General features: G+C 47.7%; 10 protein-coding genes across 10 annotated transcripts; 4 read left to right on the top strand and 6 right to left on the bottom strand.

Moving 5' to 3' along the window:
• Positions 1–1499: 1499 nt before the first annotated feature.
• On the bottom strand, positions 1500–3053 carry CTRU02_206039 (2-oxoacid dehydrogenases acyltransferase; the record flags this gene model as incomplete). The annotated part of the gene is made up of 4 exons (XM_036723116.1): positions 1500–1796; positions 1860–2252; positions 2329–2712; positions 2814–3053. 4 exons carry the CDS (start codon positions 3051–3053, stop codon positions 1500–1502), a joined length of 1314 nt encoding a protein of 437 aa, XP_036585415.1.
• Positions 3054–3689: 636 nt separating this feature from the next.
• CTRU02_206038 (byr1-binding protein bob1) lies at positions 3690–4402 on the bottom strand (the record flags this gene model as incomplete). Its single annotated transcript, XM_036723115.1, has 5 exons — positions 3690–3727; positions 3783–3900; positions 3961–4070; positions 4148–4309; positions 4378–4402. 5 exons carry the CDS (start codon positions 4400–4402, stop codon positions 3690–3692), a joined length of 453 nt encoding a protein of 150 aa, XP_036585414.1.
• A 444-nt stretch (positions 4403–4846) lies between these two features.
• On the bottom strand, positions 4847–7053 carry CTRU02_206037 (prolyl-trna synthetase; the record flags this gene model as incomplete). Its single annotated transcript, XM_070204649.1, has 6 exons — positions 4847–6204; positions 6259–6388; positions 6440–6522; positions 6576–6666; positions 6729–6769; positions 6981–7053. Coding segments are annotated over 6 exons (1776 nt in total), but the record flags the coding sequence as incomplete, so codon positions are not given.
• Positions 7054–8081: 1028 nt separating this feature from the next.
• On the top strand, positions 8082–11267 carry CTRU02_206036 (ccaat-box-binding transcription factor; the record flags this gene model as incomplete). The annotated part of the gene is made up of 4 exons (XM_070204648.1): positions 8082–8720; positions 8752–9863; positions 9917–10427; positions 10482–11267. 4 exons carry the CDS (start codon positions 8082–8084, stop codon positions 11265–11267), a joined length of 3048 nt encoding a protein of 1015 aa, XP_070061752.1.
• Positions 11268–11371: 104 nt separating this feature from the next.
• On the bottom strand, positions 11372–12054 carry CTRU02_206035 (uncharacterized protein; the record flags this gene model as incomplete). Its single annotated transcript, XM_036723113.1, has 4 exons — positions 11372–11659; positions 11722–11750; positions 11834–11957; positions 12052–12054. 4 exons carry the CDS (start codon positions 12052–12054, stop codon positions 11372–11374), a joined length of 444 nt encoding a protein of 147 aa, XP_036585411.1.
• A 430-nt stretch (positions 12055–12484) lies between these two features.
• CTRU02_206034 (thioesterase superfamily protein) lies at positions 12485–13592 on the top strand (the record flags this gene model as incomplete). The annotated part of the gene is made up of 2 exons (XM_036723111.1): positions 12485–12728; positions 12787–13592. The coding sequence occupies 2 exons, from the start codon at positions 12485–12487 to the stop codon at positions 13590–13592; spliced, it is 1050 nt and encodes a 349-aa protein (XP_036585410.1).
• Positions 13593–14699: 1107 nt separating this feature from the next.
• CTRU02_206033 (adenylyl-sulfate kinase) lies at positions 14700–15662 on the top strand (the record flags this gene model as incomplete). The annotated part of the gene is made up of 3 exons (XM_036723109.1): positions 14700–14707; positions 14948–15200; positions 15291–15662. The coding sequence occupies 3 exons, from the start codon at positions 14700–14702 to the stop codon at positions 15660–15662; spliced, it is 633 nt and encodes a 210-aa protein (XP_036585408.1).
• Positions 15663–15857: 195 nt separating this feature from the next.
• CTRU02_206032 (V-ATPase subunit C) lies at positions 15858–17319 on the bottom strand (the record flags this gene model as incomplete). The annotated part of the gene is made up of 5 exons (XM_036723108.1): positions 15858–16064; positions 16121–16613; positions 16666–16757; positions 16859–16953; positions 17025–17319. 5 exons carry the CDS (start codon positions 17317–17319, stop codon positions 15858–15860), a joined length of 1182 nt encoding a protein of 393 aa, XP_036585407.1.
• Positions 17320–18480: 1161 nt separating this feature from the next.
• CTRU02_206031 (uncharacterized protein) lies at positions 18481–21302 on the top strand (the record flags this gene model as incomplete). Its single annotated transcript, XM_036723107.1, has 3 exons — positions 18481–18496; positions 18557–18664; positions 18766–21302. 3 exons carry the CDS (start codon positions 18481–18483, stop codon positions 21300–21302), a joined length of 2661 nt encoding a protein of 886 aa, XP_036585406.1.
• Positions 21303–21794: 492 nt separating this feature from the next.
• On the bottom strand, positions 21795–23482 carry CTRU02_206030 (F-box protein; the record flags this gene model as incomplete). The annotated part of the gene is made up of 2 exons (XM_036723106.1): positions 21795–23052; positions 23118–23482. 2 exons carry the CDS (start codon positions 23480–23482, stop codon positions 21795–21797), a joined length of 1623 nt encoding a protein of 540 aa, XP_036585405.1.
• Positions 23483–25155: the final 1673 nt, after the last annotated feature.

Raw genomic sequence — 25155 nt, 5'->3', positions numbered from 1 at the left:
AGTTAAGTAATAATACTTATTAATAAGGCTAAGATATTATAATAAAAAGTATATTAGCTTGTTTTAAAGCTAAGTTAGTTAAGGAACTAATAGCTAGCTAGGGGAAAGTAATAAGCTAGTTATATAGTTAGATAACGTTACCTATAATAGCCATAATAAAAGATTATAAGCTAGATTATATATACATAAGTATATATATAATATAGCTTATAAATTAGCTTAGAAACTAGACTAGAATCCCTTAACTATAGAATATAGTTAAGGTAACTTAAATAGACTTTAAGATAGAGTTAAAGATAGTATTCTATAGAAATCTTAATACTATAATAAATATTCGAATCTAACTAGTATATAGCTATTCTAGCTAGTTAGTTATAAATATATTAAGTCTTAGAGAGGACTAAGTATAATAAATAAGAATAATAGAATATAAAAATATAATATACTTATACTTTTAATAAAGTATTTACAAAATAAGAAAGTAATAAGAACTACTTAGTAATAATAAAAGAGTTTTTAAAATATTAAAAAAAGTATTTTAATTATATAAGAGAAGCTAAAATAAATAATTAAGATTTATAAAAGTCGTTATTTAAATAGTTTTATAAATTATAAATAAGAGGAATAGTTATAAAAATAGTAATAAAAGAGACTTCTCTTTATTATTAATAAATATAAGCTAGTAAAAGAGGCTAGCTTTATAATTATAAGATATTATAAATAGCTAAGGGCTTAATTAAGGAAGGCTTAGGAATTATAAGTAGGTCTAGTTATATTACTATACTTTAGCTTAAAGATCTTAAGTTAAATTATTATCCTTACTCTTTTTATAAGAAGGTATATACCCTACTTATTTACTATTAGTTTAGTAGTTAGTACTAATAACTAACTCCTTATAATAATTATAAAATAGAGTAAGCATTTCTTATACTTATAAAAAGATAATATATTTGTAACAAACTAGGCACATAGCAATCAGGCTAGAAAAGGTGTAAAAGAGTGACTTGATTTAGAAAGAGGGTATGTGCGTAAGGAAGCGCGTACTTATACGCCTACGGTATGCGTTTCATATGGCTTACGTAAAACACAACTCGCTCGGTGTGTTCGGTGAGCGTTGACACTATCGTTACAATATTAATAATACTAGCCTTATTATCTTTATTAAGTTTTTTTATAAGTTTAGTAAACTTTTAATTAATTATAAATATAGAACCTAATATATTTCTAAGAGTATTATATTCTTATACTTTAATAAAGTTAAGTATTAATATAATATTTACTATCTTTCTTTATTATTATTTATATAGTATTATAAGTAATAAGATATTTATTTAAGATTAGAATATTTATTTTTATAATAAATTTCATAAAACTATATTACTTATTAAATCCTGTTAATTCTGTTCCATATTACTAAATCTAAGATATTATAAATATAAGTTTAATATACTATTTATATTTATCTTTCTTTTTTACAACACGTGCTAGCAAAAAGTGCTTTACAACAACATGCGCCTAGGGTCCTCGATGTACTCCTTTACCTTAACGAGGAATTGGACTGCTTCTCTTCCGTCCAGTAGACGATGGTCGTAAGTCAACGCCAGGTACATCATTGGGCGAATCTCGATCTTCCCGTTCACGGCAACAGGGCGTTCCTTGACAGCATGCAGGCCGAGCACAGCAGTTTGCGGAAGGTTAATGATGGGAGTTCCCATCAGGGAACCAAAGACACCACCGTTGCTGATTGTGAATGTCCCACCAGCCATGTCCTCGATAGTGAGCTTTCCATCGCGGGCCTGCAATAAAGAATGTTAGTTGATGTCTTCTACCGCATATTGTGCATGGGCAGGAAATCTTACCTTCTTTCCCATGTCAGCAATAGCCTTTTCAATTCCCAACATGTCGAGCGACTCTGTGTTTCTAACAACAGGCGTAACCAGGCCCTTTTCGGTAGCTACAGCTACGCTGATGTCGACGTAGTCACGATAGACAATCGTGTCACCGCCATTGGGGCCTTCGATGGAGGCGTTCACTGCAGGGATGTCACGCATTGCAAGGACACAAGCGCGTGAGAAAGCGCTCATGAATCCAAGTTTGACACCGGTCTTCTTCAGGACATCCTCCCGGTAGAGCTTTCGGAAGTCGATAAGGGAAGACATGTCGACCTCGTTGAACGTAGTGAGCGATGCTGCGGTGTTTTGGGACTGCTTGAGCCGTTCCGCGATACGCAGGCGCATGCGATTCATTTTCACCTGGGCACAATAAATATTAGTCCGCTTCACCACCAGATCGCAACAAAAATTGCGCCCAAGCCAGGGTACCACATACACGGCGCTCTTCCCGGCTACCAAGAGTTGGACTAGCGCTTGCCGCCGCATCCTTTGCAAGGATAGAAGCGGGCTTAGATGGTTCCTTGTTCTCCTTTGCTGCTGCCGCCGGTTTGCTGGCAGGTGCCTCTGGTTTGGACACAGTTGTAGGTTCGCTGTTAGACACCGACTCGGTGGGCTCAGGCTTAGATGCCGGCTTAGAAGCAGTCTTTTCTGCTGCCTCTTTGTTCTCGCTCGGCTTTTCTGCTGCCTCTTTATTCTCGCTCGGCTTTTCGCCGCCGAGCTCCAGCTTAACGATATCCTGGCCAACGGTGACGGTATCCTCCTCGTTTACAAGGAACTCCTTGATGACGCCAGCCTCGGGAGCATTCACGGCGACATCAATCTGAATGTATAAAGTATCAGTATAGCATTATGGTAGCAGGCTCGAAGTCTACTTGAAAAATAGGAAGGCTTCGATGCAGGGAAACAAACGAGGTAACACACCTTGTCGGTCTCGATAGTCGCAATCTCCTCGTCCAACTCTACAAAGTCACCGATTTGCTTGGACCACTGCTTTAGGGTACCTTCAGATATAGACTCAGCCATCTGTGGGACTTTGACGATCTTGTCGGCGTAGTTGCGGACATGCTGCATCATCTGTGGTAGGTGCAATGGCATCTGACGCGCATGTTGCCGATGGAACGGCACCAAGCGCACAGAAGTTCTGAGGGTTCTTGAAAGCATTTTTGACTGTATGCCGGTCGAGGCTAGGAAATCGAGGGCAAAAAAACAAAGGTACGAAGAGTGTGGCCGACGGGAGCCTGTAAGATGACCACGAGCGCGTTGTTGTTTTCTGTTGCAAATATGAGCTTTTTCAGAACGGGTTTGTTAGCCAGATCCTGGTAGTAGCAACGAAAGCAGCTGTAATGGCTCCCGATGCCCAGGGTGTGGTACCTATGAACCACTGTGAAAGCTGCCCCCTTTGGCTGCACTGGCACACTACAGTGTGAGGATGGAGCTTTCCGGTATTGACACTGTATGATTTCCCTCCAGCCGCTTTCCGGCGAATTATGGATCTCTTGCTGGTGGCTTGTCAATGTCTGCCGAGGAAATATTATTCTCTCCCCCATAGATTATATTACCGGAAATAGCCGTAACAAACGTCATTACTGGCGGTTATGTAAGGAGCCAATTAGCCGTCCTAAGAGATGCCTTTGCATTTCTTCTCATATGCGATCATCACCACTCGTTTAGATAGCAGGCAGTTCTTGATTTATCAAGAACGTTACTTTCTTGTGACATCTTTCGATATATCAATCCAACGTCTAAATTGCTCTGAACTTTCTCATTTTATCAACCATGACCATTTTTCATCCCGTCTTATGCTGCTTGGCTCTGCAGCACTTTTTGTCTCAAAACTGGTCGTTTAATATGAGTACATCTGCTGTCATTCAGGGATTTACTCGGACTTACCCTCCTCAACACTCCTGACATTGGATGTTTTGCGTTGAACTATAACCTCAAGATCTTGGATATTGTTCTGAAGTTGCTGAACTTTAGCCTCATAGAAGGACTCGGCCGACTCAGTATCCTTGGGCGCAGTCATCGTCAGCATCGAGGCGAAAGCCAAAATCTACGTGATATCTCAAACCTTTTCAACGTAGAAGCCAGTGCCGACATCGACGATCACATGCCTGGGATCTGACAGCTCGCCGCGCACATAAAGCGAGTTTGTCAAAGGAACTAGTACCGATTTCTCCCCTTTAAGCTTTGTTAGCACTCATAGCATTTCATATCGTTGCTAAAAGTCGGAAAATAGGAGCGTTGAGATAACGAACCCTCATGAGCCCCAGGTCGGGCCTTCACACATCGAAGGCACTCTCGGAACTTGGTCTGAGCGCTGTGCAATTGGGCAAAAGAGGATGTCAAATGCTCCAATTCTTCTTCCAATTGTTTCTTGACCTGACTTAGCTGCTGCGCATCCAGCGTCTCGAGGTTGACTGCCAATTCCAGTTAGTGGTGCACTCCTTATGATTCGCAAATTTGCCTCTTTTATATGTTAACCTACTGGTTTCTGAAGCATGGGCCGCCATGATCAACTGCTTTTGCTTGTGAAGGTCACTGTAAACCTAGAGCTGGGGTAGATGCTGTGCAGCACCAGTGATGATCAAGCGACAAACAAGACAGTTGTCGCTGTGAGGATTGGTTGCCTTTAATTGAATATGAAGCGCTGGAGGCCGAAGATACGTATCTATCTATGTTGTTTTCACACCTTGTCTGACTAAGGCAAGCCAGACCCATGTCGAATAGGCACGTGACTGGTTTTCAAACAGATCCCGCGCCTCCCAAGCTCATAACATAAATCTCAAGCAATTAAAGGATTTGGTTTTTTGTATCAATAAAGGTTTGTCTTTGATGGTAATACATAGTGGACTGGTCTATATAGAGTATTATTATACAATAACATTTCGTTCCCACCCTGTCTAAGCAGACTGTGCGATATACAAGTAACCCATTCTCTGACGCCTACCAAGCGTTCACAATTTCTCCAACGACTCTGATACGCGTCTGCGAATATCCGAAAGCGACACTTTCTCACTGATACCAAGCCTTCTGCAGTGCAATTCGCAGCTGCCACTTTGCCCCCAGACCTTGCCAAGAAGCACTACTACTGGGTATCCAACCAGCTCCGCATCCTTGAGCTTCCAACCAAATGACACTTTGCGGTCGTCTAGCACCACATCCACCGCAGCTAGTTCAGACATTGGCCTCGCAAGCTGGTCATAAACACCCACAGCCTCTTCTGTATACTCAGTCGCATATATCACGACCGCCTCGTATGGGGCTATAGCTCGAGGCCATTGCAGTCCTTTTTGATCCGCCAAATGCTCAACAACAGCACCGATAAGTCGCGATATTCCAATTCCGTGACATCCCATCTGCATTGGCTGTAACTTCTCCGTCATCAGAGACTGACTTGTGACACCGTCGCTGGTGGCAAACCCCGGTGTCGAGACCATTGCTCCGAGAGGCTCCGAGTACCGTGTTCCCAGGTGGAAGGTATGTCCCACTTCAAGAGCCTTTTGTACTTGCAGGGTGCCACTGTCGCAATTAGGGCATTTGTCACCTGCGTGTGGGATAAGTACGTTCAGTCCTTGTCCATTTCCACCTTCTGTCACTGTAACAGACTCCAGTTTGGATCTTGATTGTGCGAAAGGCCACATCTTCGTCTCCTGCCGCAAAAGTTCGTCAACCCACTTTACCAGTCTGAAATCTACCACATTTACAAGCTTCGGTCGGTTTGCTGCAGTCTGATCTTCAGTAAATGCGGTTGCAATAGCATCTCTCCATAGAGAAAGAGCATTCTCGATGCTAGCGTCTAAATCGGGGACGACGGACTTGACAGCGGGAATGCTGATATCAGTGTCTAGCATATCAACCATCTGCCTCCTGCCTGGAATCTGTCCTGGGTACCAAACATTCACTAGGGTATAACGGTCTTTGCTGATCCCTCGCCATACCTTGACAGAGGAGATTCCTGTTTGTGCTGCCATGTCCGCATTCTCTGGTTCTGTCGTGTTTGGTTGGGTTTCTGCAACTTCGGTATTGGCTGTATAATCACAAATACTGCAGTTGATGACGGTGTCCTCTCCAATAGGAGTAGGAAGATGGTATTCGTGGCTGAGGTCACCTCCCATGTCGCCAGAGCTAGCTTTGGCAACCATCACCGGTAGCTTCAAGGCGCCAAATATGCCCGCATAGGCTGCCTGGACCTTATTGTACGTCTCCAATGCTGCTTGTTGGGAGATATCGAAAGTGTACAAGTCCTTCATAGTAAACTCGCGGGATCTTAGAAGGCCATGTCGAGGGCGTAGCTCGTCGCGAAATTTGCGGGCTTGGAACATGATGTCAATGTCTGTATGACCGTAAAGTAAACCTGCTAACTCACTAATTTGGTAAAGACGAAGTGGTAGCTCTTTGTACGACTTAACAGTCTTTGCCACCAAGGAAGTAATTTCTTCTTCGTGCGTGGGTGATAACATGTACTGAGCTCCCTTACGATCTTCAAATCCAAAAAGCTGCAAGGCGTCAGTGTCGCCCGGGCACCTGCAAGAATTAACCTAGCTAACCTCTGATCCCAGCTGACTGAAACGACCACTTTTCCGCCATAACTCCTGGGAGGTTATGGTTGATAATGCAACTCTTGAGGCTCCTGGAAAACGGCCGTTAATTTGATTAACTTACAAAGCTTTGGAAACACCTCACCTAAGTCTTGCATGTAATGATCGATCAGGCCTTCTAGTTTATCTTGAACGCGTTTGCCAAGTGGAAGAAGGTGGAAAATCCCCGAGTGAGACTGCGCTGTCAGTCAGTAAAGCGATGCACAAAGGGAAGGGGTCAGTGCTTCGTGCTATTCACCTGTCTGAGGAAACCCGCTCGAATGAGCTTGTCGTGAGCATCTGGAAAAACCAGTCAGTTTGCATGAAACAGAAGAGATTACGCTGAAGCTACCCTCGTTTCGCCCGGCCGTAATACCCCCAGTAGGAAGCCAGACCGCCGATAATCGACTTCTTGATGGCCCAGCGCGGTAATGTCGTAACAAAACCTCGGATTGATGTTAGAAATTTATTTAAGTGCCTGAACCCTATATCTAGGTTTTGCCTCGCTTACCTGATTCCTCGCAGAGAGCAGCAGGCGACGGTTTGAGGCCTCGAACCTTTGTGATTTTGGGAGCGTCACAAGCACTTGTGGTCGTGGGAACGTCATTTTGGGGAACAATTCAGTAGGTCAGTCATAGGTATGGAGGGTTACGGGAAATGGGCTCAGCTCACTCAGGGTCTATTGATGGTATGGTTTAGGTGTACTGGAAAGCTAGGTGTTGAAAGTCGGGTATACTAAGGGCCAGCTTTGGCCCGTTGTTTTAGTGAAAGCAGCGTCAAAGGCTAGAATACTATTTGACCGCAAGGTGTCTATAGATTGTCAGTCTAGGCCCTTCTCAATATCAACATCGACCACTGCAAATGAACACCCAATCCTGAGTCCGGTGGCTCTCGAGGACAGTTCAATGTAGGTTTTAAAAGCCAGTCCTGGCCGAGACACGTCACGATAAGACTTAAGACCTACGAGTGAATAACTTCGGTTGTGTCAGTTGTCACGTCCGTCCTACTCAGAGAAAAGCGTTAACCAGGGACGAAGAAGAATGTCTCGTTTGGCGGGAAAGCTAACTCAATGAACGGGCGGCAAACACACCGAATGGAAACATATGGCCTTTCTTGAATGAACCACAACCCAATCTGCCGCTTTTGACCGGAAGATTTAAGTACAAGGTGTCTGCTGGTCTGAGTAGTAGTGTCAGCTTGACCGACGACGTGTGAGCTCAACAAATGGTAAATTGACAGTTTCGCGAAGGAAAAAACCCGATGGTGGGTCTGCTCAATTGAGTTTCAACGATGGAATGGGCCCATCTAGCCTCATCCATTGACTACCAGCTGTTGTACTTACGTAGCACAGGCAGATGGAAACTAGCCTTTCCTAGAATGACTTAGCGTATCTAACATGGGTGTGATCCCATGCGACCCCACTCTCATAACCATTTTTTTTTTCCGGACCCTTAGCCATGAGATGGGTGTAAGAAGCCTTCTGGTCAGTCCTCAATACTCGATTTACAATACTACACTTTCCCCCTCCTTCACAGAATTTGAGTCTGGTGAGAAGGCTTGGGCACAAATACATCAATCATCGTCGTGTTGTCTTCTTTATTCCAGGGTTCCGATGGCGAAGCATAAACGACAGTCTGTTGGCAGCAATGCTCCTCGAACAGAGCAGCTGAATGAGCAGGCTCTATCCGCGCTGACGGCCAAAATTGACAAAAGCCTAGGCAAAGCAGCCAAAGACAGCGATGGAAGCAAGAACAAAAAACGCAAGCTCGCCCCTGAAGGATCCTTGGCGAGTCCCCGTCATCGAAAGAAACCGGCGCATGGTCTTCAGGGTTCTGGAAAAGACTTTGATGGTGAGGTTGCCGAGACCAAAAACAGCAAAGACGGCGCCATCTCTCGTGATGCTCTGCTGGAAGAGATACGTGCTCTTGGTGGTGATGAAGAGGACTTGGTGCTTATCGGAGACATTGATTCTGATCAAGAGGAAGCAAACGGCGGACAAGACTCGAATGCCACTGTCGATGGCAAGCTTCAAAGCGAGTTAGCTGCTTTCGCTGCCCAACTTGGCCTCCAGCAGTATCATGATCAAGCCAGCATAGATGGAGACGAGCAACATGACCTTAAAGACGGGGGCGACGAAGCAGAGGGTGCTGACCTTGATGAAGATCTCGCTAATGAAACAACAATCTCCCCAGCATCGACCCTCAACAAGCCCAAGGATTCGCCGAAGAAGCAGTTCGTGAGCATATTTCCGCTATTCTAACCCGTCTTCGTTGTACTAACATAAGTTCTTGAAGAAATTTGAGCCTCGAGCGGACTGGCACGGCGTCAATTTGAGCGATCTTCCCGAACCCATCTCGACGGACATGGACGATTACCAAGGCGCCATTTATGCGCTAAAGAACCATGGCTTGACCCTTCTCGACGCCGATGCTTCAACATATGCCAAAAGCGTCCTGGCTTCTTCCTCTCACAAGTTTCTTTCCACAATCATGTCGTCCGGTACTTTGTCTGATAAGGTGTCGGCTCTTACACTGGCAATACAGGAGTCCCCCTTGCACAACGTCAAGGCTTTTGAATCACTACTTGGCCTTGCATCCAAGAGGAGCCGTGCCCAGGCCATTGGTGCTCTAGGAGCCTTGGTAGATCTCCTGGGACCTGGCCTCATTTTGCCACCAAATAGAAGATTGCGAACTTTTCAATCGCAACCGGGGTTACTTGGTGTTCTGCAAAAGTCCTCCAGAAAGACTTGGAACACTGGGCAAGATCTCCCGCCAGACTTGACGGAAGCGCATCTTATCCAATGGGCTTACGAGGACTGGCTTAAGATCTCTTACTTCAAGGTCATCCAGCTGCTGGAGGTCTGGTGTAACGACGAGATCGAATACTCCCGAACCCGCTCTCTTGACTTTGTCTATGGACTGCTTAAGGATAAGCCGGAGCAAGAGACAAATTTGCTGAGATTACTGGTCAACAAGCTTGGCGACAAGGATCGGAAGATTGCCTCGAGGGTCTCGTATCTCTTGCTGCAGCTTCAGAACACTCATCCTGGGATGCGGCAGATAATCGTTAAGGCCATCGAACAGGAGGTGCTACTGCGACCGGGGCAGACTTTCAGAGCCAAGTATCACGCTACTAATACGCTCAACCAGACAATCTTGAGCAGTCGTGAAGTTGGTACAGCAGAAACACTACTTCGTATCTACTTTGATATTTTTGTCACCCTCCTCAACAGTTCTGTACTGGGAAGAGCGTTTGGGGAGGACCAGCAGGAGCGTACAGCAGCCGTTAAAGATTCGGCCGCATCTGCAGAACGTCAAACGGCCGACAAGCTGGTTACTGCAGTCTTGACGGGTATTAATCGAGCGGTGCCGTTTGTATCTGCCCAAAATCCTATGTATGTTTGATTGACGTGTCATTACCCTGTTGTGTTACTGACCTCTTTTGCAGCCTTGAATCCCAGGTGGATACATTATTCCGGATCGCACATTCGACGAATTTCAACACCAGTATCCAGGCATTGATTCTCATTCAGCAGCTTTCAGTCTCGAGGCACTTGGCATCCGACAGGTTTTACAGGACACTGTATGAATCACTGTTGGACCCCCGCTTGGCTACCTCTTCGAAGCAGGCTCTTTACTTGAACTTGCTGTTGAGGTCATTAAAGGCGGATGTTGATACGCGACGAGTAAAGGCTTTTGCAAAAAGAATGCTACAAGTTTTGAACTTACACCAGCCTGCTTTTGCCTGCGGTCTACTGTATGTGGTATTTCAGCTGCGACTACAGTTTCCTGAACTCAAGGCACTTCTCGAGGAGCCAGAAGAAAATGGCGCAGAGGAAACCACTAGTAAGCCTATGGAGCAGGTCAACAATGAATCCGTCTCAAGGGGAACATCATACGATGGCAGAAAGAGGAATCCGGAGCATAGCAATGCACAAAATAGCTGTCTTTGGGAAATCGTAAGTACAAGGTTGCACATCATCCTTTGGAGCGCCTGTTGCTGACAGCCCAAGGTTCCTCCTCTAACCCACTTCCATCCGTCCGTGTCTTTACTTGCTGCTAGTTTGTTTTCCGACGAGAAACAAATGGCTAAGCCAGATCTGGAGAGTCACAGCTTGATCCGGTTCCTCGATAAGTTTGTTTACCGTAATCCCAAAGTGGCCGAGGTCAACCGAGGAGCATCCATTATGCAACCAGTTCATAACCCAGATTCGGGCAGCATCTGGCTCGCCAAGAGAAAGGGTTCGGCCGCTGCTGTGCCCATCAACTCACCGAGCTTCTGGAATAAGAAGACTGAGCAGGTTGCAGTGGAAGACATCTTTTTCCACGAATACTTCAAGCAAGCCGGCAAGAGGAGCGAATCGGGCAAAAACGAACCTACTAAAAATGCTACTGTATCTGATGGAATGGATGATGATGCCGGTCAAGAAGATGAGATTTGGAAGGCACTAACTGCTTCACATCCAGACGGGCCAATTGACAGTGACGAATCCAGTCTCGAGATGGATGGCTTCGACGACAGCGACGATTCATCTGATGATGAGGTTGTGTTTTCTGACGGCTCAGACGATGGGTTTTCAGGAGATGAGCAGGATGATGACGCTGACGAGGCCGAAGAAAGTGAGGAAGGCGTGGAAGATGATGAGGGCAATCCTGAACTTTCGGCACCTCCTGTCGATGACGACGACACTGAGAAGAGCAAGAAGGGAGGGCGATCGTCCAAAAGGAGACTTAAGGACTTGCCAATGTTTGCTTCTGCAGATGACTACGCAGAGCTCCTGGCACAGGAGGAGGACTAGAATAATAAGTTGCAGTCGTATGGCAGTGATCAGAAGATGGAGAGACGAAATCAAAACAAATCGGTATGTTAGTATATCATTCTAGCATTACGTGATTGTAGCCATCATGTGTCAAACCATTCTAGTGGGTCTTCTCTAGCGAAGATAGCACGATACGTCTTGTCACCATCAGCATGTTGTTTTTCCTCTGTGTGAATGCTGTGGAGCTTGGCTGTATCATCTCCTCCTGGCACATCAAAAGCCCTGAAATGGATATAAGCAGGCCCTGAGTCGGACAATAGTGGTATGCGGATCTTGCCAAAAAGATGAATACCGTAGGCCGAGACAGCAACTCGCACAAGGACGAAATCATTTTTGCTGAAGGAGGAAAGCTGTTGATCGTCCAGATGTTTCTGTTCTTTGCATAAGTCTTCGCTGAAATTGTGTAGCTCAGCTGCAGAAGCGGGGTACCTACGACGGCCCCAAAATACTCAGGCTCGTGCTCTGGTGGGTGTTCAATGTTAGTGTATGATCTCTCTTGACGATAGTGGCAGATCAAGCAGCCTAGCAGGATAAAGCGTATATACTTTGGTATTCACGTCGCATGCGCAGAAGCTCCCTCTTGAGCTCATGCTCGATATCCTCGAAGACCTTTGTCGATGACTCCTTTGGTTCATGGACGGGGCCTAAGTCAACTGTTTCTGCTGTGGCCTAAGGGCAATAACATTTGACGGAGTGTTAGCGATTATGTTCAGAGGCTCGCTATGATGTGGAAAAGTCCCAGAGAAACAGTCTAGGAACGCACCATGGTAGGGGGTTAGGTATTGGTATTCTCAGTTGAAACAAACAAAGTTCTCGTGAGGACGCAGTGTTAATAAAAGAACAACAGTGTGGTTAGATATCAAAACTGAACGTCTCTCGACGTATTTGCTGCAAGTGACATGTCTTGAATGTGACAATTAGTAGTGCATTTCAGGGTGCGGCTGATGCTGGAACCCGACAGCTTGATCTAGACAAGCGCATGACCTCCTTCCTTAACTACCAGTTTCAAAGATGGCAAGGGGTTCGACACCATGAGGGCACGGGCTGTGTATTGGTTCGAATACCTGTTTTCGGTATATCTGATAGTAGAAATATTTCAATTGGTCAATATACTTGATAATTCTGATATGCAATGTGGATCTAAACAAGTACCGGGATTTTCCCAAGGGGAAAACGGTACGTAATGTCTCTATGACATGAGGCTCGACTGCGATCCACTCAACAAGATACTTTCCATCTCCAGCCGCATCCCCATATACAGACCTCAGCCTGGTCTACAACAAGAGTATTGGTTCGCATTCATGACGCTATCGCCGTCTATTCCGCTGAGGCGGGTGTTTGCTCGATCCACGAAATGTCCTTTGGATGCACGAGTTTTGCGTGTACCTGCTCCCTATCGCCAGACTTACCTTCAACGCTATCATACTGGTGTCGGTGTAGGTGAGCATTTCCGCCATTGTTCTGTCGCTGTTTGCCCAACTTTCTAACCTTCTTGCAGCCTCTGTGACACCACGAACATCGAATATCCCACGGTTTCGTAAAGCTGTTGCATTCGGCGCATATGGGCTACTTTTTGCAGGTCTTGGCTTCGCGGTCGCAGCAAGCCCACTTCTGCCCGGTCTTTGGGATGCCACACGGCACCGTTCTGACGAGGATAGCCTACGTCGATATATCCCTGAGGATGCGGAAGCAAAGGTAGTGGATGATTTTATTAATAATCACCCCCTGGCCGCTGAATTGCGGAGGAATCCGGACATGGTCGAATCCCGTCCACACATGAGATTGCCCGATGCTCTGCGACGTCACAACCTTACCGGTGGTACTCTTCTTGGGCCTGGACGCATTACAGTTCCTCCACTTTGCTGGACTGAAAAGGATGGAAAGTCACTCGTGTCAATAACTCATTTTGGGACGGATATGTGCGGCCACCCGGGTATCGTGCACGGCGGACTGCTCGCGACAATACTTGATGAGGGCTTGGCTCGATGTTGTTTCGGTGCGCTTCCACACAATGTAGGTGTTACTGCCAACCTCGAAATCAACTATAGAAAACCTGTACATGCGGGCACATACGTGGTCTTGCGCGCCCGGACGTTGAGAGTTGAAGGCCGCAAGGCTTGGGTCGAGGGCCAATTGGAGACCTTAGCTGGCGAAGGAGAGGAGCCTGTTGTTCTAGCCCAGGCAACGGCTCTCTTTGTCTCGCCCAGATTTGCCTCGGTTCGTAACTCTTTTTCTGATTGCCACTCCCCCACAGTGCTGACGACATGTTTGCAGGTTATGGCCAAGCTCAACGCAACTTCTTGACTATTCTGCGGAGGATAGTTTCAATTCTGTAATAGACCTGGCACATATATCAAACCTAAAGTATAAATGTGTCATCTTTGAAAAGGCAAAAGGCATGATGGGGCCTCGATATTATCAAACTTGACCGGGACAGGGCTGCATCTAAATCTTCTCGGTATTGGAGTACAGATGACCATGATGAGACACTTGTTATGTACTACCACATGACGGCGCATCAGTGAGCTGAACGTATCGCCCTCAACTTCTGGACGCATGAGTGGCGACCGAGAAATTATACATATATATAGATGGCTTTGTGCTGAACGATCTCTCAGCCTCATGGGGCAAAGAAACACCATGTTCTTCTAAGTGGAAAATTAATGTAAATTCTAAAGACACCTTGTAATCAATGGATAATAGTGTGCTCTCATAAGACTTCTCATAAGACTAACACATAGTCGGCGCCTATCCCGTACTAAACCTCCTTCGGCACCGAAACGGAGCGGCATCCGACTGGTACGGCAGTCGGTGCGGCCGGAGAGGCTACCGGTGCATCGGCACAATGCACTGTGGAGATGGATGACCCGCTAAGGTATGATCCACCTTTAGCCGATCTGACGCAATCGCTTGGCATAACTTGCAATGCGCCTGTCCCATCGTCCCTCCCTCTTCCGTAGAGGTTGGACACCCCTCCATACTTCACCCCTCACAACCCAGATACGCTCCAGTCTCTGTCTTACAACACCCACTTCTGCCTTGAAAACTGTGTGCCGGTGCCGGCATAATACACAATGAGCGGGCCTCGTTCTCTCTTGCTTCATTCCATTTTATGTTTAATTGTGGGTTAGGTGGCCCTGCGGAAGAGGGGTGCAGTGGAGATGATTCTGCATTGCTTGTCTTGTTACTTTTCCCAGTGAGTCCGTTAGCTTTGCTCACCCTATCTGGGTATAAAAACTCCGGCCACTACTCTAGTTCCAACCGGCAACCATTTATGATTTACATGTGCTGCTGTATGCGTTTAACCTTCCCGTACCTCCTACTTCTCCTTTTCCTTCACAAATACTGGAAACCCAACCAACCAACCAACTATATTGCCAAAATTTCACCCTAGACTTTCAGTTATTCATAATGGCAACGTAAGTTCAATTCCCTGTCTCACCCCGCGCAATGCATTTAATCCCTCGAAATATGTCCAACCCCGCAATCGCCCAGGTCAGCACCTACTGTTGTGCACCGCCCATCATCACGCTAGGTTGCCCATCATCAGCAAAAGCTTCATGCCCTACAGTTACCTTCATTCGTCTGCTTTTCCCCTCCCTTCAGTGCTTCATTTTTCTACCTTTTTTCTTACTGATCCAACCATTTTAATTCAACAGCAATATCACATGGCATCCGTCTTTGTCCCGTCATGAACGCAACAAGCTGCGTGACCAGCGCGGCTTCACCATTTGGTTGACTGGCCTGTCCGCCTCGGGCAAGTCAACCGTAGCCACCGCTCTTGAGCAACATCTTCTGCACTTGGGCCTTGCTGCTTACCGATTGGACGGCGATAACGTCCGTTTCGGCCTCAACAAGGACCTAGGGTTTTCAGAGAAAGACCGTAACGAGAATATTCGTCGTATTGCAGAGGTAACACAATGTCTTCCCAGTCCAATCACAACAGACTTTAACCATTTCTACTTACTCCTTCGGACTAACTGATTGTCAATCTACAATTAGGTCGCCAAGCTTTTCGCCGATTCATCCACCATTGCCATTACCTCATTCATCTCGCCTTATCGCGCAGACCGTGATACCGCTCGTGAGTTGCATAGTCAAGCAAGCCAGAGCAACGATGATGCTATTCCTTTTATCGAAATCTTCGTCGACGTCCCCCTCGAGGTTGCAGAGCAGCGCGATCCTAAAGGGCTTTACAAAAAGGCCAGGGCTGGAGAGATCAAAGACTTTACCGGTATATCAGCCCCTTATGAGGAACCTTTGAGTCCCGAGATCCGCATCAGGACGGACAAGTCAAGTGTAGAGGAGTGTGTGGCGCAGATCACCGAGTGGCTGGTCAAGGAGGGTCTCATTTCACCAACCAAAAGTGTCTAACTCCTAGTTCAATTGGTGATCATTGATTTTTCGGGTTTCTACATTTAGTTTAAAGACTATTGGAATGCCAAATAGCCGCAACCAGGGCCCCTCTATTTAAGATTCAATTGCTTCCATTTCCCGTCTGCCGGGTGCTCGTTGCATACATACAGGGTTGAGAGAAGGGGATTCTCGTCGGCGCCAATATCACTGTGTCTAAGGAAAATCGAACTCGTAATACACATACGCCGTGTACTCGTGCCCTTCAACTCCACCTAATCCAGCTGCTGCCAGCTCGGACGACAAAGCCGCGTCATCTTTGGTTATTTTCCCGCGCTTGTCCCTTCCAAAGGCATTGCCTCCTAAATATGAGTAGTTGGAGTCAAGAGCCGTCTTGACCTTTTTAGCCAGCTTGGAGTTCGTCTTTACGATAATTAGCAATGTGGGCGCATGTAGAAGTCGGATAAGTGAACACCAACCTTTACAAGCACACTGACATAGTCCAGAGGCAATCCATAGCGAAGGACAGCCTCAACAAAGACGCGGAGGGCGAGGACGTGAAGCCAAATCATGACACTTTCACTCCAGCCTGTACGTCCAATTCTGAGAGCCTCTCCCCAGGTTTTCTTTTCTTCACGTGCCACTCGATCGAGCTCACGCTGCTCTTCCTCTCTGCCACCCTCAACGTATTTGTATTGGCGCGGGGTCCACTTCTGTTCGCGACATTTCTGCAAGAATTCAAGACCGTGTTTCTTGAACGTCGTAACAGCGAACAATGTGAACTCCTCGTCTTGGGCGACCTGTACCGCGGATCGGGGTACTACCATCGGCGCCAGTGTTTCGTAGCTTCTAAGAAAGTCCTTCTTGGCATTGTTTGGTACCACTATTAGATGTGTCTCGAGATATTCGGAATCTTGAATAAGGAGGGTCGGATCAACAATTGGGGTAAGCGATTTTGTCGCTAGATTGCCCCTGGTAAAGGTCAGTAAATTGTAGCTTCACTTCTAAGGCTGTACGGCTGTACGTTTGCTTGCGCTGCAGTGTGGTAAAGTTTGTCTTGATTGAGTTATATTGGTTAAACTTGCTCTTGACATCGTTGTCGGTAGTGATGAGCTCCTAGTGATTGCTGTCAGTCTTCCTATTTTCCTTCCGGTGCAGCATACAGATATTGCAGTTTGCAAACACATGGATACGAACTCTCTCCCATACCAACAGACCTTTTGCAAAGTATCGACAAGTTCGCCTAGGCTTTTGTCGGCGCGGTAACGGACCTTGTTCCACGAAAAGGAGCTGACATACTGGTCGGTAGGTTCTAGAGTAGTAATAAATTTAGTGACGATTCCATAGAATGAGAACTAGAAAACATATATGGGCATGTCTTACTGTCGTTGACCATCTTCTGCTGAGCAATCTTATCTTCATCACCGTCGAGAATTGACTTGAGAGAGTCGGCCACCTTGGCAACGACAGCTTCACAGGTGGATTCCAACTTGGCCAAATCGTCGGCTTGCTGTACCAAGGCATCCAAGGTACCGATCTTGAAGTCGGGTATGTTGAATGGTCGAACATTGCCGTTCTCGGAGGAGATGGTAGTACTCAGCGAGGCAATGGCATCCTCCTTATCACTGGAGTCAAAGATACCGAGAGGGAGAGAGACGAGGATATATTTGGTGGACATATTGCTGACAAAAACGGTGGAAGTCCATGCGTTAATGATTTGTTGCGGCTCTAGGATGCTGACACGGTGCAATGACGATGATGGCAATTGACGATGCAGAGGGGGGAGCGCAAGGGAGCTAGCTTGCAGTCCCGAGAGGTCTGATTGGCAATGCTTAGGTAAGGAATCTGGAGCTAGGGCGCTTCAACCTGGCCGTAATAGGTGAAACGTCAAGGACGTGCTGTCGCAGGATAATGTATATTGATGGCGGGCGGTGGTGACGAGCATGTGTCGTCTGCTGTCTACGACGAGGTGGTCAGCATCAGGACAGTGGATGTTGAGGTTAATCAGTTTCGTTCCTAGCCGAACAGAAGCTGTGTGTTGGGCTCTACGAGGTTGAGGTAAAGTGGAGGCGTTTGTGGTGCTTGCTTGGAGGAGAAAGCTACTGCTATTGATTGGATGACAGCGTCTCAGACAAAGGGCCGGGTAGCGTCTGGAGAGAATTGGAAGATGTTTAGGTAGGCAGACTGCATATGGGGGCTGTGGAGGACACCGTGGGGTCCTAGAATTACCACTACGTCGTACAAGTAGCTAGCTACATTGGTAATATGTGGCTGTAGTAGCCAACTCCCCGCCCTAAACGACGCTGCCTCTCTTCCTCACTTCCGGTATTTGTCGACTTCTACCACTTCTTTCCCGCATATTGTTAGCCCATTGTCACCTTTTGCCTTTTCACTCCGCCCCAACGCCTTTCTGGTCTTTACTACTCCTATGTTCCATTTTGCATTGTCAACCTCTAGTTGAAGGCAAGCAGAAGGTGTTAATCGCGACGACCGAAACGTGTCTTCGTTTGTCCTGTCTTCGTCTCCCAACTGGCTGGCCCTAACGATGGTCTGCTCGCGTTCTTTGATCATTGTTCAGAGGAGCTGACTTGGTAAATCATATACCATCTCTGGGTCCCCTCGATAGTATCGGCTGGGATTCGTGATGCACCTCCCGACTACCACTTGCTCATACATTACCCCCCTCTTGTGACTGCTTTGGTATATCTTTGCCTTGGCGCCTAGTCCAAAGACAACCGGGACTACGACACCTGCGACCTCTGCCACAACTACTGTCACGGCCACAGCCTTTTGCACTTGGAATGAGGTTCAGTCTGCAACACGGCATTTGCTCACGGCAATGGCTACGGCTGCAGGTCTGTGTCGCACTGTCTTGTGTTATTCATCTGCGTCCCGACTGACAACGACCTTAACAGCATCGCTTCAGCCCTCAAAGCCGATGGTTCCCCCTCCCATAAATGGAACGAGCACCCACGATGGGAGCACGTCGCAAACTCCCCTGCCAGCCTCTGTGAGCCAGAGAGGTGTGTCGACTTGATCTGACTTATCCCATAACTGCTTTTACAGGCCACGGCCCGCTATGCTTGGGCGACCGGTAGAACTGTTACTGACTCCAGAATTGTAGGCGAACTTCAGGGCTTCGGCGTCCTGCAACACACTGGCCCTCCGGTACAGGATGATATTCCTGGCTTATACCGAGATGGGCGCGTTCGAAACCCAGTCCCCAATAAGCTGAAGGGCAAGACCGATGCCAAAAAAGGAAACTTTGGTGTCATGCATATCGACTTAACTACTACAAACGAGACCCAGGAACGGGATGCTGCAGCGAAAAGGACGAGCGAAAGCACTCAGCTAGCAGCGAAGCTGGCCCAAACAGATCGATATGTTCCCATCAAACGAAGCAAGTTCGTTTACCGTCCAGATGGCGAGCTTGCTTCCAGCTCACCACAGCCTACAAGCCTTGATCGAACTCCAACTCACACCGCTGCTGAGATCAAAGCTGAACAAGCTCGATTGTTAACACTGTTGCGAAGCCTGCACCCCGTACTAGTGGTTGATCAGCTATGCAAAGCGTTGGCCTTTTTTGGCGGTATACCTGGTGCACAGGCATCGACTGATGGGACTTTCCCTGATAGTGCAGAAGCGAATGGCTCGGGCTCTCTGTTTATTGCCTGGCTGGCTGAAATCTTCCCAGCACTTGATCCTGAGTCAATGGCGAATGTGTCTCAGGCAACAATCAAGCGGCCGCGGGGACGTCCCAAAGGGAGCAAAAATGCAAAGGGGAAAAAGTACAAGACATTTAACAAGCGTCTAGATCTTGACAGTCGCTTGGCTTCTGCGTCTGAACGTAGTGACGTGGGTGACGGACGATCTATGAATTCATTTGTAGATGATAGCTGGGTGGATATTGACGGAGCAGTCGACAACGAGGAAGGAAATACAGTAGAGTTGACTGAAGAAGGTGCTGGAAGAATGGCAGCGAATTCGCATGGCAACAGTCGTTCAACAGCTGGTGCTGAAGTGCCCGGCGGTGGACCTGGAGGTGGCGATCCCAGTTTTACCATTGCTAAGTCGACTCTGCGGCGGCGAGGGAGGCCTAAAGGTTCTAAAAATCGCCCCAAGGGCACGTCGCTGGCTGGTGTCGGACAGAAAGGGGCAGGTGATGTGGGCTCAGCTGTGGTCACGGGAAGCTCTGGGTTGGCGTTGAGTACCAAGAAGCGGAAGCCTGGTCCTGGTCGACCAAAAGGGTCGAAAAATCGACCGAAGGAACCAAAGGAATCGGAGGCAACTGGAACCAGCGAGTCAAGTCCATTGCCGGCGCCAACCGTTCAACAGGGGGAGCGTACAGGCGAAGCGAGGGGCTCCGGGACCTTCGAAAGTGGTACACAAACCTCCTTGGCGATGACGGCGACAGCACATGCTGCACTTCCCCACAGCCCTCGTCAAGAATCAACACTGATAATGCCCAGGCCAGTGACGCCGCAGGCTTCTGATGATATTGGTACGGTCAAGTCAAATGCTGGTACTTCCAAAAATGTTAAGCGGAAACGGACGTCTTCCGTCATGACAAAGACTTCGAGAAGTGTCGAATTTCCATTACAGAATAACCTGCCTCCTGTCCAGCTGATTGCGGACGGCACTTCTCAGGTGATACGACGTGTCGAGTCTCCTGTTGCTTTTGGCCCTCCAGCACAGCAACTCTCTAAGAAGCGGAAACTCTTGAAAGAACTACCCCAAAACGCTGCGCTCAATAGCAAGACTGATCAATCAATCGGCAACAGCGCGGTTCTTACTGATCCAGTTGGTTTGCAGGTGTCACAACCAACCCTTTCAACCGGTGACTACGGAGCCGCGGCCGTAAGAGTTGATAATCAGAGCAACATGCGGAGCGTTAGAAATCAGTTGACTGTGTCGATGAGCTGTTCGCCTCATCAACAAAAGATCAATTCACAAAACAGTGTGTCCGACTTACAGGTCGACTACAATCAAAATCCTCATGATCCAGGTAGCAACAGCAAATCGCTGACAACTGGCCCCTATCCGATGACACTCTCTGGCAGACCGTCACAAAGCTTGTACAGTCATACTGTCCAGACTCATTATGGACAGCAAACCCAGCGTCAGCAACAGCAACAGCAACAGGATGTGCAACAACAAGTCCATTCTCGAAGTCATTCTTACCCTGAGCAGCGTCTTATGAACTCAAGCGCTAGTCAGTTGCCGTCAGCGGGACAGAATGCTTCTGACAGTGATGGAGGATACCAGGGACTTATATCGCACCAGCCATCATTCAGAGCGCAGGCTACAATATCTACATCTCCCGACAGTAACTATCGAACTCCTGCATCCCGTTCTGTGCAAAACCAATCTCCTGCTTTTCAGTCACGTCAAGTGCATCATACACCCACGTCAAACATGTCCTCATTTCAAGAATATACGGACTCGCCGTTCTTAGACATGACGGATCTCGAGTCCGCAAGCCAAGGCAACCTTCCCATAGGACATTCATCGTACGGTTTAACCAGTGGAAACATGCAGCGGTCATCATCCACTGTTAACGCATCTTACAACTCAACCACAGATATGGGCCATTCATTTGACGGCTCCATGACAGAGTCTGCACTTAGAGAACGCATGTATCATACTTTGAGGCGCCAGTAGAAAGGGTGACCTTTACTCCATCCGAGTGTGCTACTTACTACCCATTTTGAGTCGGACTCTATTATGCCCTACTATCCCTCTATAGAGGCAGAGAGGCCTTCAGAGAAGGTAGGCCTCTTGTCCTTGGTGGTTATGGCACGCTATGTAGGCTGCGGAGCGTTACGAGGTAGATAGTTTACATCCTCTCGTTATATTCAAGTCATCTATCAAAAGTTGAGTATGTGTATGACACAAAATCAGCAATTGTTGAATTATTCAGTTGCTGGGACTTTGTAAGTAACTACCCTTGGTGTTGGGTTTAAAATACGGTAAGGAAAATATCAAGAGTATGATGCCGGTATCTCTAACCAATCGTTTGCACCTGTCCATGCAAGACCTCAACAAAGAAGAGGAAAAGAAGTAAACGGAGAACGAAAAGCTCGCCTCCGCCCCCAATGGCCATTGCCCTAGCCAACCTGAACGCCAGTAAATGCTCAACATGCCTCATCGTGATCAAACGCCGTCAATAAGATCTTCCTCTATAGCCTCCAGTGGGGGGCGCACTGATTCCGGTGTGCTTCGCCCGTACCACCACTCATCCTCCTCATCCATACCGTCATCGCGAATCAGTTCCAGCATAACTTGCGCATTGCGCTTAATATCTTGGGTACGCTCTACAATACCCCGTTCCAAAATCAGAGCCTCCGCCGTCGCCAACCAAAGCTGTTGTAGACTGGGTAGGTCTGCAAGTATACGACGAACGTGGTCCCGTCCAAGTGGTCCCATTGGCATGCCTGCAGCCAGGCTCGTGTTAAATATGAGATTGCCGTCATAAGACTCAATAGGATCGAGGAATGTTCCAGATGCGCGCCGAACCGATAATCCTTCTTGGGGAGCGCCCTTCATCGAGTCCCTAACTGACAAGGACGACTTTTTTCGGCCTAATCCCATAATACCTCGTCGTTTGCCTGGTGGCTGTTCGATTGAGTCCCTGGCAATGGAACTGTACCAAACATCAACAGCACTCCTCCTGCTGTTATATCCTTTGATCTCCCAGAGCCTCTCGACTTGTCGCAGGCCACCAACGCAAAGAATTGCGACGTGCACTTCATCAGGGGGCTTTTCTTTTAGATAACCTCTCAGTGATCGTTCGACACGACCAGCATACGATGGTGGCCGTAGCCGTCGGCAGAAGGAGGAAATAACGAGAGGGAAAACCTGATGGACACGTAACAGTGTTTGATCATCATACATGTTCATGATTTGTGCTTCGATCGGATTCAATGTATAAGGTTCATGTAGTAAACCATGTCCGTTGTGATCATGGATATGTTGCAGATGTAGTTTCCTGTAAGTTTCGAAAAAGTGGAAAAGAGTAAAAAGCAGAGGGATGAGACGTCGACGCATCCGTTCCCGTTGAGGAGCAAATTCCTGCCGCTGAGCTTCTGTCGTTCGAAGGAATATTTCTTTGGTAATCCATTCGCACATGAGGAATGATAATTTCGCTGCAACGTGCAGGCGATGCCACAGACCACAGAGATGATGAAAGTTGGCAGTAGTCGGGTCTTTGGATGGGTAGAGGCGCAGAGCATAAGCCGGAATGTGATGATCGAGGTGATAGCGAGCGATGGGTGCCTCGTTCAAAGTAACAAGTGCATGCCATGCTTTCGAGACTCGGCGGAGGTTGAGGATGTCGGTTAGAGGTAGAGACGAGATGATTTGAATTTGGAGCTCTGTAGGCAAGGCAAGAAATAACTGGTCAAACGGAAGCCTAGTATATGTCAGAATCAAGGGTACATTCGACAGGGTTTAGTCGGTTATGGGGAGATGACGAACGTCTTTGACCTCGAAACCCCCACAGGCTGCTCAGGCGATTCACTGTAGGATATTGAAGACTTAGGGTGAAGAATCGAAACTTTGGATCTTAAGCCAAAGAGTCGAGATTTGTCCAGCCGTTTGTGGTCTGCGGCTCGAACGTACTCGGCATCAGTCTCATTTGTTTTAGAGGTACGGAGCGGAAGGATGAACGTTGATGACTGTGAAGGGATGGGTTGGGAGGGGTGCAAATGAGGTGAAAGGAGATGCGCATCGTGGGAGTGATTTTGAACATGGGTATTATGGCTTGCTGAGGACTCGCTGAGTTGGTGTAGTTTGCTAAAGTAGCGCTCAGAGGCGAATTCAGTGATGTGAGGCGGATCCATATTCCTGCTATCGCGCTGAACGAAGGCGCAGCCAGAGGGGGAAGGGAGCGAGGCCTAACAAGCTCAGCATAGGGTCGCTTTATGAACTGTCCTAGTCGGTACGGGACAGCTACGCGTGGATACGAAGTGGTCGTCGATTTGGGACATTCGCGGCTTCAAACATGGCTGTACATATGGAAACGTCCGGAGAGGATTTTGGCGTAAAGCGAGGGGCTGCAGGTGAAGTGTTTTCTGAAGGAATGGTCCTGACTGGAAGTAAAGAGCGAAAGCAAAAGTAAAAGTGTTGACAGCGATTGATCTGTTGGATTGGAGATGCTTCGGCAGTCGACGCTGGGGACCGGTGGTATCGGGGGTAGCGGTACGAGTTATGGGTCAACAACCGTCCGCAGAAATGTCAAGTCGAGTAAGGAGATGAAAACGAAGTGTGGTGGTGGACGGGGTTTCGGAAAACGTTTGGCCGCGATGTTCGAGGTTGACGAAGCATGCGAAAGAGGGAGAGAAGAGAGTGAGTGGGTGAGTGCGGGAAAGAGAGAGAAAGCAATGCAGGCTGCCCGCCTCCAGTGTCTGGCGTGTACCTGGGATTGGGTGCAGTCCCGTTGGTCAGCTACTCTACATTAGCCTTGGTAGTGGTGGGTGGGGGAGCAAACGTCGGGTGAGTTGGTGGTACAGGGGGCGTGCAAGGTAAGTGAAGTGAGGTAAAATACAGGTGAGTAAGGTGAGGCGCTGGAAACTTTACCCACCGATGCTTTGAGAACGTAGACAATGGCCACTCCGCTGCGGTATGTCTGCTGGATATGGTAGCTGGAAGGTACCTACACTGTTGGGAGCAAGAAAGGAAATGGCTGTTTGCTGAATCTGGGTGGCCCGGCGGTATGTGCGGCGAATTAGTGGGGAGGTCTAGGTGAAGAAGGGCACTTGCTTGTTCAGGGGGTTTGTCCATACACAGTGCGCGTTACTGTATTTGGTGTGGATGGTGGCTTGCGCTGGCAGCTGAGTGGCCTTTTGGCCTGGATCATCATGTCCTCTTGCGGGCGGTTGGGTGAACAGACCACTCGAGTGGATGCGGCATACTGTGTGTGGTATCCACACACGGTGAACCAAGAAGCTGAAGAAAGAGCGGCCGAGGGTAACACCGTAAAAGTGCCCGGTCGGGGTTTTTGACACCTCACGAATGAAGTGGGAGTGGCAGCTCTTATGTAAGGTATCTTGAATTAAATCGTTACCTACCCAAGTTGAGGTTATGATGTTAATGTGGAATTCGCAATTGTAGCCACTGCCAACATTACCTTCAAAAGGCCGATACACTGATTATTCAATGCGTTCACTGCTAGCCCTATGGCACTAGATGACGGTTATCATTGGACATTGGCGAGGCAATCGCATATTACAGAAGTGAGGAATCCTGGTTGCCATAACCAGCGACCGAAGCTGTCGACGGCGACGTTGTGGGCCAGTCTATATCCTCAAGACAAGATTTGGAGTATGAGAATGATAGAGCATCACCTACAGCTGTTCCCCAGTGCCCTGTTCGGTGTTACATATTTGAAGATGGAAGGGATACGGTCGTACTTTATCAAGCCTTGTCTTGAAGGGGGTTTTGGTTTCTGCCATGTATCATTAAGATAAAGACGGTATCATTACGGTGGGAAAATCCAGCTCCTTGGGCGTGCTTA

The sequence above is a fragment of the Colletotrichum truncatum genome (assembly GCF_014235925.2).
Source record: "Colletotrichum truncatum strain CMES1059 chromosome Unknown Contig_0003, whole genome shotgun sequence".
NCBI classification, from domain to species: domain Eukaryota; kingdom Fungi; phylum Ascomycota; class Sordariomycetes; order Glomerellales; family Glomerellaceae; genus Colletotrichum; species Colletotrichum truncatum.
Note: the sequence above shows the minus strand (reverse complement) of the source record. Positions and strands in the feature narration are given on the sequence as shown.